The 12,155-nt window shown below is 34.3% G+C and overlaps 1 protein-coding gene across 1 annotated transcript in view; it reads right to left on the minus strand.

The window, feature by feature from the left end:
* Positions 1–12,155, minus strand: part of DOCK9 (dedicator of cytokinesis 9) — a 94,578-nt gene that overhangs the window by 37,024 nt on the left and 45,399 nt on the right. Inside the window, exons 14-27 of the mRNA XM_062514862.1 lie at positions 10,098–10,180; positions 9,537–9,659; positions 7,729–7,808; positions 7,446–7,633; positions 7,263–7,328; positions 6,644–6,736; positions 6,264–6,387; positions 5,755–5,876; positions 4,325–4,411; positions 3,634–3,723; positions 2,246–2,361; positions 2,043–2,112; positions 1,778–1,903; positions 1,576–1,647 (exon numbers count right to left, since the gene is read on the minus strand). Coding sequence (XP_062370846.1) covers positions 1,576–1,647; positions 1,778–1,903; positions 2,043–2,112; positions 2,246–2,361; positions 3,634–3,723; positions 4,325–4,411; positions 5,755–5,876; positions 6,264–6,387; positions 6,644–6,736; positions 7,263–7,328; positions 7,446–7,633; positions 7,729–7,808; positions 9,537–9,659; positions 10,098–10,180 — 1,440 coding nt within the window. The remainder of the gene's footprint in view (positions 1–1,575; positions 1,648–1,777; positions 1,904–2,042; positions 2,113–2,245; positions 2,362–3,633; positions 3,724–4,324; positions 4,412–5,754; positions 5,877–6,263; positions 6,388–6,643; positions 6,737–7,262; positions 7,329–7,445; positions 7,634–7,728; positions 7,809–9,536; positions 9,660–10,097; positions 10,181–12,155) is intronic.

The following is a 12,155-nucleotide window of genomic DNA, read 5'->3' on the forward strand; positions in this document are numbered from 1 at the left end:
TATCTTCATCAATGAATTTGTACACTCTGATAAATTATGATCAGTAAGTGCTCTTCAGCTTTTTGGCACTGCAGAGTCTCTTTTATTTCTCTACATCTTACAACCTTTACTAAAAATTCTGTCTTTTGTCTTTAGAGACTTAATGATATGTGGTGTGAGGCTGATGACATTGGCAAAAATTGTTTCAACTGTACAGTCATTATGTCTTTTCTTTTTGAAAACTGAAATCAAAACATCCATATGGTCTAAGTACTTTTATTTAAATAGCTTTTTGAACTACATCAAACGCAACATTCCTAGGCAGAACAAGTCATTATCAAGGCCCTGCATAAATCAACGATTAGATAATTTGATTCATTTGTGTTTCAATTGTGGTGCAAATTAGAGCTGCAGCTCTAGTTAAAAAAAAAAATTAAAATAGATATTTAGGCAGAAGAAGATCCCTTTATAAATATAAACAGTACTCATGAATGAAATAACAAATAAGAACCAAAGACTGTGTTGTGAGAATGACAGTGTCCTACAATGCCCTTGTAGCTCAGTCTTTGTTGGACAGTAATTAAACATAATTCTTGCTGTAGAAATAATTTTGCTGCACATAGAAATGTCTTTTTATCAGATATCTTAAGCAGGAAATATCTGAGTGCATGTTGCATTTATTACATTATCTAGTATGGCAGAAAAAAATCTAGCTAAATAGTTTATATTTAAGGGGTTTGTAAATCAAGAAGGAATGTTCAGGGGTGAGAATACTTGCAAACTGCAGCAAGTTTTTTCACCTCTCTCTTTTGCATTACAGAGAAGGTAACAATGAGGTTACTCAAACTGGGACTCAAACTCTACTGATCATATTACCGAGTATCATGTGTGGAACTATAAAGCTTTTTACCTGATCATTGTACAATAATTTTTCCCTCATGTACTTCAGACTTCCAGTTATATTTTAAGTGAAAACAGTTATAACAATATCACAATCTGATACGTTACTCAGCTAAGACTATATTGTATACTTAAAACTTTCAAGACTTGTTTCAATCCAAAAGCAAATAAACTAAAAAGTTATCACCAATGCAAAAAACACTGCTTACAGGCTAACTTTGCAGAAAAAATGCATTTCTAAAAGTTTGGCATTCTCCTTCCATTGTAGGAAATAACACAAAATTAAATACTGACACTTCTTACCACATATAGAAGACTCTAAATGTCATGACTCACTGTTCTCAGGGTCATTTAATATCACAGCTACAGTACTGCTTAGGAAAAAGCCCACATTTTTTTGGATAGTGCTTACATCAAAGTCCACAGTTATCTACTGCTCCCAATTTCTTTGTACCACAAGAATTACAGATTCCTAATTGAGAGTCTGATGATTTACACAGCCTGCTCTACTATATGGATTTTAAGGGTTTATTCTATTATATTAATGCTAAATCCAGCCCTGTAGTTTCTTCTATCTAATATTTCAACTGATTTCTCCTGCTGCCTCTTTCTCTCCCTTTCTGAAACATGGGATTGGAAAAAGAAGAGACCATATAGATCTTCCTTCAAATGTTTTTTTTGCAAAAGTTGACATACCTTCACTTTAGAGTTTTCTATCAAATGTTGAGCCATTGATTTTATCAGAACGTCAAAGAAAAACCATGAATACTGCAGAGAAAAGAATACATTCAGTAAGACTGCCACATGCATTCAACAACTATTTCAATAATTTAGTTCCTGTTCTTCAGTTATGACTAGATAAGAACCATACAGTAAAAAAGAACAGTTCAACATATACCTTAAGCAGCTTGTTGCTCGTAAGAAAGTCAGCAGATGGCTTCAAAATTGTTGTCATTGACTTTGTCAACTCTTCATGTACTGTCTTATATTCAGAAGCAACATAGGGTTCAGCTTTATATGCATACTTGGGGAGGAAAAATAGAATTAAATATGAAATTATGGCATAATATGAAAGAATTGAAATTAAATAGATGCAACTGAATTTAAATATATTCCTTCTTAGGGAAATAAAAAAGAGAAATATTAAATTTACTTTTACCTACCTTCACATAAGATCTCAGGTAGCTATCCAAGCCTTCTTCATGACACTGAGCAACAATATGGATAATAACCCTAAACAGAAGTCAGAAAACAAGTAAACCTATAAAAAAGCTGTGATTGCAACAACAAAAATGCTACTCAGTTAGAGATTTATGTGATAATCCAGTCATCACATCGACTCTATGAACCTCTTAAAATTCTTTACCTTGTCACGTTGACTGCAACTTCCTCTTGAGTTGCTCTGGTGAGAACTCTGAACAACTGGTTTAGAACAGTTGGCAGGAAAGCTATCATCACATGGCCTTCCATAGCATGAAGACTCTAAAAGAGAGTAGTAATACTGTCAGTCCTGTGAATCAACAGCATTTAAATCACAAGTTCTGAAACCATAGAATTTATTGCAAGTCTTTTTCCAAAAATACAAGATGTTTGCACCATTTGGTGTTTAATACCAAAAATATGGCATAGAAAGCAATTGAGGGTATTCTCTAGTATAAATATTTAGTAAATGTTTTCTACAGAAAAGTAAATTAGGGTATAAGTTAGGTGTTATTAACTGCATTTTAGAAGTACTTATTTGTACTTTTCCACTGAAATGCACTCTAGGTAATGATTCAGTGAAAAGTCTGTACCCAACAGCACACTGAGACTGACACTGGTATATTTTGGTACTTCATCCACCAATGCAGACATGTAGAAAACAGAAATTCCACAAAAACATGAAGATTTCTTACCTGTGCTAAGTGCAATACTAATTATACTAGTTACAGCTAAGCAATAAACAAGCAACTATGTTAAAACCCAGGATGAACTAAAATCCCTAACTACTTAATGGAAATTGGAGACAGTGAATTATTAATGACAATTTCTTCCTGATATGCCTTTGCCTTCCATCACATGCAAATGATCCTACAGATATAACCACCCTAACAGAAAAGGCAGGGTATGAAATTCATCCTACAAACTATTATGCCACAAAATTCCCTGGAATTAAAGGGAATTTGACAAAAAGAATTCATTTGCTCAACGTGCATGCAGACAACAAATGTAAACATTTCCACTGAGTGTTAAGAGTTAAGCGGCTGTCTTGTCTCTGACTGTTAGCCTGCACATCCAGGCTATTCAGGACACAAAATGTTCTTTCTTTCTTTCTTTGTGATCTGTGTCAGAAAAAGCTGAATTGGAAACCATGCACTCTATTGATCTAATCATGAAAGAGAACTGAAGACATGACAATGATGACCTTCTAAGCAAGATACTAGAAATATCCAGAGTTGTGGTTCTTCATAATTTCCATACAGTTCAATTTGATTATTTTGACAAACTAAGCCATTAGTGTTTTGAAATTTCCACTCATCAGGCTGAGCAATACTGCCTCATTATTTCTTTGTGGTTTCCTCTTACATTACAATTGTAAATTTATTTAAGGCAGAAAGTATCTTTGTGGTCTTTTTCCACAGCATATTCCATTAATACGAGTCATAGTACTAATTCTCACACTGAAAAATGAGTCCTATAAAATGTCTGAAAGCTCCAAGGCTTTGCAAAAGCATAAATGAATTATATAATCTGTTATTAACTGCTATTTCATACCTTAAGATATTTTACAAGATCAGTTCCTAGTGCATGAGCTCCGGACTCTGTTTTCTGACAGTACTGGAAAAAATTATGCAAGTGCTGGTCCTGTCAAAGACAAAAAGAACAACAAATTAAACAATAGCTAACATTACTATCTATGATCCATTAAAAAGATTTATATTTATATGAATAAATACATATCTTTTTCCATAGATTCAATTTTCAAAAATAATAGTTGAAGTGTATTGTTCTGAAGACTTACTAAGTCTTATTGTTTTAAATGAAATTTCAAATGTTTTTTGAATATCCATTATAAAAAATGCTACCTATATTTGCTTCTTACTGACATGCAGAAAATAGCATACCTAATTATCCCAACCAATCATAATATGTTTTCTATTAAAAGGTCTACCAGGACTCATTGCTTTGCAGGCATGCCAGTAAACAGCTTTTAGACAACTATGACCTCTCATCTAACTGGAAAATTCAGACTGGAATGGATGACAGGGGAAAAAAGGTTCATGTTTTGAATAGCTTCCATTTAAGATCTTCTGTTTTTCAGATCTGATGTAACCATGAGAAAAGCCCAAGAGACAAAAAAGAAATAAGCATACTGAATTTTATAATTTTCCCATATATACTATGCATACTACAAACACACATAATTCCTGAAAGGTTCTCTAATTAAATTTGTTTTATAACTCACCTGTGTATACACAGTTGACACCAGATGAGTGGATATTTTTAACAGTTGTTTGCCTCCATCTACCCATTTAATTTCAGGACCAGAATGCTGCACACACACATGAGGGGGAAAAGTAAAATAATGTAGCAGTATATTAAAGTAAAACAATTAACAGTACCATTAGCAACACTTCTTTAAAAAACAAAAAAAACAGGTTGAAGAAATGCAGTGTGCAATGAATAAAGTCATAAAAAAGCAAAATTATGCAGGCAATATTTCCAAAAGCATTTATGAAGCTTAAAATGTTTTTTACAAGTCCCACAGTATTTTCATTGATGGCTAGCAAAATTGATTCTCTACGAGTCACAGATTTTATGTTTCCCCTACAATTCTGCAAAGAAACTTTTGACTAGAAAGAAATATTTACTAGTTCTCTCAGAAAAATAACACAAGGATTTCCACAGATACTCACAAGGTTTAAAACTTAACATATATCACTGATACATAGCAGCCAGTCCTTCCTTCTCATCCCACTTCCAAAGAACTGAGAATGAGAATGCTGACCCTGACAGCCAGTTAGGGAGAGATTTTATTGCTAAATCTATAATTAGTCATACTGGTCCTAACCTTCTACCCATGGGCATGAGCAGAGAAACAGCAGAGGAATAAAGAATACACCTATGTGAGAAGATGAAAGATGTGAAGGAGATGATGATTGGAAAGCTTACAGCAGAATTTGAAAAAGACCAGGTGGTAGAGCAGGAGGAGAGCAGCACCTCTTGCTGTTGATTTTAGGTCTCTTCCTCCAAAATTAATCAATTTTGTCTCTGCATTTCAATCTCTTCATCAAATTCCTTATCACATTTTTGTTTTGTATCCTCCTTGGTACGATTTTTATTACTACAATTATGCAAGCTTTCTGCTTTGAAAAATACAACCATAAATTTTACTTGTGAAGTATAGAGATCACAAAAATCAAGATGTGTGAATAAGACTTTTTCAGGAATAAAGGACTTACTGAAAGGAGACAGCATGAAATGCTAAAAAAAATTTATTAAAGGACTTCAGATTATTTGCATACCTTCATAAACTCAAAATAATTTTAAATGTTTAAATTATTGTAACTTTTAGTTAATTATTACCATAGAAAATGAAAATTAAGTATTTCTTAATTATATGAACTAAATAACAACGGAAGTGAGTATGTAACAACTTAACCTTCTGACTTTGACAATAATTTGACTCAACCTGCCCTAATACTTTTTTTTTGTCTCCCATGTCTCTTTGGGTTTGTCTACGTCAGACAAGCATACCATATCAACTATAAAAGAAAATAAATTCTGCTAGAAAATTACTTAAATCTTATCACCAGACTGGGGAATTACAACCAAACCTTTTCTCCACAATGTTTGGATTCTTTTTTAAGGTTAGAGTAACTTTCTACAACATACCTTTCCAACACCCACTTCTTGATAACTAAGATAGCCTGATGGAAGATTTGCTGACACTGGGATTTGTTGCTCATTGGTGACCACTCTTCCATCTTTTATCAAAGGAAGCCATGAATACCCAACTACAGAATATGAAAGGCAGGTAATTTTAAATATTATGAAACTTCACATACACCCTTACAACAAATAATTACCAAACAATTCTGACAGGTAACTCATAAAACAGGAAATATTACTGTAAAGGCCAAATGATTTGAACTCAAAGAAGTACAAAATATTGAATGCACAAAGTAATCATCACTGATTTTGAAAAACATTATACATTTGATGGACACTCTAAATCAAAATTTGAAACATTTAAATTAGAAGAAATATCTTATTAAATATTCAGTCAGTACTATGTAATCAGAAAGCATTATATGGATAACAAAAATTATGGGTTACCAGATAAGCATACTTCAAAAAAAATTCCCTAGTAATTACTGAAAATAAAGCATTAATGCACAAACCTTGTGTTTCAACAACATCTTTCTTCTTTGTACTCCCTTTGCTTGAATTATCACAGCTGACATGGTAGAAGGTGAACAACAAATGGTGCTTTTCATGTAACTGAGTGGGCAATTCTATTTTAATCTGAAAGGCAAAGAAATCTCTCTAGAAGTTTTCAGCTAGAGCACTGATATGTTACCAGTTCTACATTTAAAAACCAATTCCATGTGGTATGTAATTTGAAGCTAGACCACAAATCAAACACACAAAAACTTAAAGGAAATCCCTAGAAAGGTGACCTGATTCAACTGGGAACTTTTCAATCTTCTAATATTTTCTTGTATTTTGAAACTTACATACTACCTGACCTGCTAAAAGTTTCCTCAGAAAGGCAGCTTACCTCATCATAAAACTCTGGATTTTGATGGTGATGCAGAACAGCAGCAAATGCACTTCTAGTAAATACTGGTCCACCAGGCCTTCCATAGATACACTAAGAATAGACAAAAGGAAAAAAGAACAAAAAGACCCTGTGATCCCGTATTACTCTCAGCTTAGAATGTCTCACCCAGAATTTAAAATATTTTAACTTGTGTTTAACTTGGTTTCTTTACATGATGTTTAGTCTGCCTGCTATGCAGTAGAGCCAACACTGAATTTCACTTCATGATGTCTCTGCATTTCTCTACTTCTGCTCTTCCAGGCACCTTTTATACACTGTGACAGCTCATAAAATGGAACTTGGCTCTGCAGTTGATATAAATCTTTAATGTTTTAACTTACAGGGGAGCAGGTATAAGCGACCCTCGTTTGCAACAAGTTTATATATGGAATTTTAGTGAAAAAATATTAAATGCTCTGAGGACTCTTTAGAAATCTCTTTTATCAGAAACAAGCAACCTATCCAGAATTTACTCTCAAGCCACCATCCCAAACTGTATCAATTAATCCAGTACTACTGTTACTTACCTAACTGCTCACTATTTACTTCTATCAGCCACAAAAATGTGAAGACTAACCTTCAAAGGCAAAGAATCCTCTTCATCAGAATCCTTGAACTCAACACACACTGCGATATTTCTAGCCTAAAGCAGTAGTTAAAAACATAAACCCAAGCAATTAATCATAAGGATCATCACAGAAATAAATACGTAAACAATCTTAACATGAGAAAGAAGGTGATACAGGTTTCCTCGACTCACCTTTGCAAAAGACTTTTGACTGTCATATTTTAAGTGCTTCGGATAAACATAAAGATGATTGTTGTAGATGGTAAAAGGCTGAGTACATTTTGGTATACAGGGAACAAACTCCTCTATTTCAAATGCTGTGAGGGTCTTGGTACTGTTTTCAAACTGTTTCATGGGAATGTATGATGAGTTAACGTAATCTGAAAATACATTGAAAAAAAAAAACAAATAAAGAACTGAAGAGGAAGAAGCCTGAAGCCTGAATGACAATTTAACACTGTTTGTTAATACTTACTTGGAAAATCTGGTGACACGTTGTCAATTGTAACATCCAGATTTCCTAAAATAACAGGAAGTTTGGCCATCTTTTCAGGTCTGTAGGAAGGGGGAAAACAAAAAAGCCCTCAAAGTCAGGCTAAATGCAAATCAGATGCCAGCAAAAAAAGATAAGAGGAAACAGAGGCAAAAGTAATATCCTGAAATAGGAGTATGAGAGGAAAGGTGGTTTGAGGATGCACGAGTGATCTGGTCTTGTTTTTTGCCTGCATACACAGTTTTCTTTTCCTTTAAATTCTCAGGAAAAAAAGAAACAACAGAATACTTGACACACAAGTGTGTCAAAGGTCACAGAAACGCATGATTTTTTTCTTTCTTTAAATCAAAATTAAACACTTTGTCAAAGGTAAGTTTTGCCATGTAGTAACTCACTATCTGTAAGTAAGTTTTAAATCTCAGTGGCCAGTGATAAGCATTTATGGTAGTAGGATAAACCTGGGAAGAGAAATCAGCAAGTTTCTATTTCCTCCTTGTTCTAGACTAAAAATTCACCCTGCAAAGCACACCAACTATAGATGTTATGGTGTAGCTATTTCAGAAACATGAAGTACAAGTATTTTCCACGCCAAAATCATGCAGAACCCTTTATTAGTAAAGACAGTCAGCAGCATGATTTTTTATAATTATTGCACAGCAAATGGATGCAAAGTTTTCCCAAAAAAGAATCCCATGCTGTGAAGCAAACTTCTGGTTGGAGCCGGGATTCTAATTCCAATAGATATGCCTTAGACATTAGAACCCCTTTCTTACTGTAATTCCAGTGAAATACTGTACATGGTTCCACAAACAGGATGCTGAAATAACCAAAAGCACCTCCTTAACTCACAAAGTAGTGTGGCAGGGTAATTTACTGTTTGTTTCAATTCCAGTAATAGTTTTTATGGCTATTAAGGAGTATCAGTATACAGAGCAATTTCACTGCTAAGCCAAGTTCAAGGAAACCTTCAGCCATTTGCTAGAAGTGAGCTAAAATACCTGCTACAAACCTCATCTCCTTATCAGATTTGCAAAGCAAGAGGAAAGAAACTGTAGCCCGTGCCTTTTGTGCTTAGTGATTGTTCAAGTTAATACCACTCCTGCTAACTGTGCTGTAACAGAAGTGGAAATTTCTTTGCAAAGCAGCAGAAATTGCTCTATTATTTTACAGCCTATTCAATAAGGGGATTAACAACTTCATTAACATAGTCATATGTCAGTTATATATCCATAAGCCTTGCACACAAACTGATGAAGTCTTTAAGAATACATTGGGAAAAAAAGATAACCCATGTTTTGTTATTTAGGTATCCTGAGACACATGCATTCCCAAGGAAGGTGGACTAGAGACTTGCTTGAATCCCTTTCCCTGAGAGCCAGCATCCCCTGTCCAAGGTCAGGGAACAGATGATTTATGCTCATACTTGTTTCCCTTTGAGAAACAGAAGAGCATAATGTGCAAACATAACTCCTAGCACAGAGATACTTCAGGATTATGATGCTGCCTGCGTGTTACATGTGGGACTATACTTCAGTCCTGCTTGTAGCCCCCAAACCCTGTAAAAGAAAGATCTGTAGCTTGTTTGAATGCCTTAATTATATTCATACAGATTCTATATTTGATGTGAAAGACATATACATACATACATACATACATACATGCATACATACATCAAAATATTAGTTGTTCCAGTTCAAGACTGCAACAAAATATGGTGTGGCTTATGGTTAGGAGTGAGGGGTTTTTAGGGTGGTTTGTTCTGTTTTTTCAAGTGGGAAAATCAGACTTACTTCCTGAAATCTGCTAACAATTTCAACATGTCTTCATTTGAGAGTTTATTACTGTCTTGTCTGAAGAGAGCAGAAAATCTTGCATTTTTGTCCAGGGTTCCTGAGGCATCTTTAAACAATGTCCTGAAAATAAAAATCTTGCTTTCAGTTGAGTTTATGAAAATACTGAAATTCATTTCAGGAATTTTTTCATTACAAATAATCCTTTATTAATATTCATTAAGCATTCAATATTCTTGTCATTGTAGGCGAGTTTAACATATAAATAGCTCAGTTTAACAAATAAGTGCAAACCATTTCATCCTTAATAACATAAAAAATATTGACAAAAGAAAACAGCTGGCAATATCAACAGTTTGAACAATAATGTAATGAATGTAATTTATAACTTTCTTCCAACTACAGAGCTGAAGTGCAAGTTTGTTGGAAATCTTTGGTTAATTGAAAGCAAAACAAGAAATAATTTTAATAACATGTTAAGTTTTACAAGAAGGGAGATGCAAAATACCATGTCAGAGAAAAGTTAGGGAAAAAATACAGGTTGACAAGATTTGTCCTCACCTAGCTGCCCAGGCAAAAGGCATTCTATATTGACCTAATCTCTGGCATGCCTGCTTAGCATTCTTCAAAACTTTCTGTGCAACCTAAAAGGGACATAAGAAATAGCCATATTTGAAACGCTACATTTTTCTGAACCATTAGTACACAAGAAAAAAACCTACATATTGACACTGATATGAATTAGAAAATCTTCTTTAGAAGATTATAGATTAATCCTAAGTATATGAGGGGAAAGGTAACTGATGCCTCTTAACTATTCATTTCAGGTTAAGCACAGCCTGCTGATTTCACAGCCTTATGTGGGTGAAAACAGACCCATCTACACTTCTGGTGAGAAATAATTAAGCATGAGAAATATTATTATATAAAGCATATAGACAGAAAACTAGAGCAAAATTAAACTGTTTTTTACAACAAAACTCCAACCCCAGTAAAACCCCCAACATTTCCCTTCTCACTTGCTCCCCACCTATGTACCAGAACACATTCCTGCAGAATTAGTACAATACTCTGCAAGGCTTCTACTACAAATACACAGAGACTATGGGGAAGAGTTGTATGAACATCACATGGACAAGACTGTATAGTGACTTTGCAACATTGTTCTCATTAAAAGTTTAAATTCTTGATTTTGATAACTTTTAAATGAACAAACAACTCCATTATACAGAACCAGCACGAACAACAATCAGAGCTAGAAACCCACTGGTCTGAGATCAGCTGAACCACCTGGGCTTCTCTTTTCCAGAAATCAGCTTTTCCCATGTATACACATACAGCAAAACTCTTTGCCAGAGGCAAAACCACCTACAGAGTAAAACTCCCTGAATATTATCCCTGATCTGTGCTGTTGGTATCATAAAGAGCTGATTCTATTAGTGTGTTTGAGAGAACTCTCCATGACCCTTTCCTGTAAAAAGGGGGAAATAACACTCGGAAGCACAAAGCCTTGGTAAGTAATGATCATTAAATCACTGTATTCAACATTTAAGGGGAGAAAAACTGATTTATTTATTTTTTTTCTACAGAATTTGCTGCTTCCATTTTCCCTTTTTATTGTCCAGAGTAGTAATTTTGCAAGGAACTGGAACTCGCTCCCTGCACTGACCCACATGGAGGCTTATATAGCTTGTACTGTTCTATTTTGTTTCAGATTAATTCAGTGTAGTCTCTGAGAACAAGAACAGAAGGAAAATTCCAGAATGTTCATTTGTATAAAATTACAAGCAATTGAATGCCAGAGAGCATAAGTTAATATAACCATGAGCATTCCTACTGTCTACTCTCATTGCACAGGGCAACTACAGGTCCAGAATTTAGCATCAAATGTGGGAATACCTGGGCTTACTTAAACTCTCCACATGGCTCAGGCCCAAGGACACCAAAATCACCTACACTAAGTTCAGGTTTATTTTAACGCAGTAACAGTCAACATCAAAACCAGACTTCTAAAATACAAAGCTGCTGTTTTCCAACAATAGCTGAGGCAAAGAAAAATAACACACACATTCCCAGAAAAAACAAATCAGTAGGCTGATCTATATTAAGACCAAGTGAAAAATACATGTTTTTTTACATGCAGCTTAGCCAGCATCAAATTTGTAGGGAAGAACACTGCTGTCCTGCAGAGACTGAAAGTTAACTGTTTCTTCTTAGCTAAAAACAGGCAGAATGTCAACAATAGCTGACACTGCTTACAAAAACACTTTCCTCTTGTATGCTGGTTTGGCTATTTAAACATAACTATAAACCAAAAAAACTGAACCTCTATTTCTTCATTGACAAATGAGAAGTAGCAACTAACAAAACTTTTTGTAGATATGTTTCAGAGAACATCAAAATGCTATGCTATCCTAGATTCCTGGAAACTTAAGATTATTTCCAGAAGTGATTTGGGGTTCTATGAAATCTGCAAAGCATTTTATACATAAAACCAGAAGCTTAATGATGTCAATGGTTCTAGATGAATAAAACAGCAAGAATGTAGATAAAGTTACAGTAAACTATTGCCACCAGAAAGTGAGACAAAGAAAATGTCAACTATGTTACACTAAGTTA

Source organism: Cinclus cinclus, chromosome 2, assembly GCF_963662255.1.
Source record: "Cinclus cinclus chromosome 2, bCinCin1.1, whole genome shotgun sequence".
Taxonomy (NCBI): Eukaryota; Metazoa; Chordata; class Aves; order Passeriformes; family Cinclidae; genus Cinclus; species Cinclus cinclus.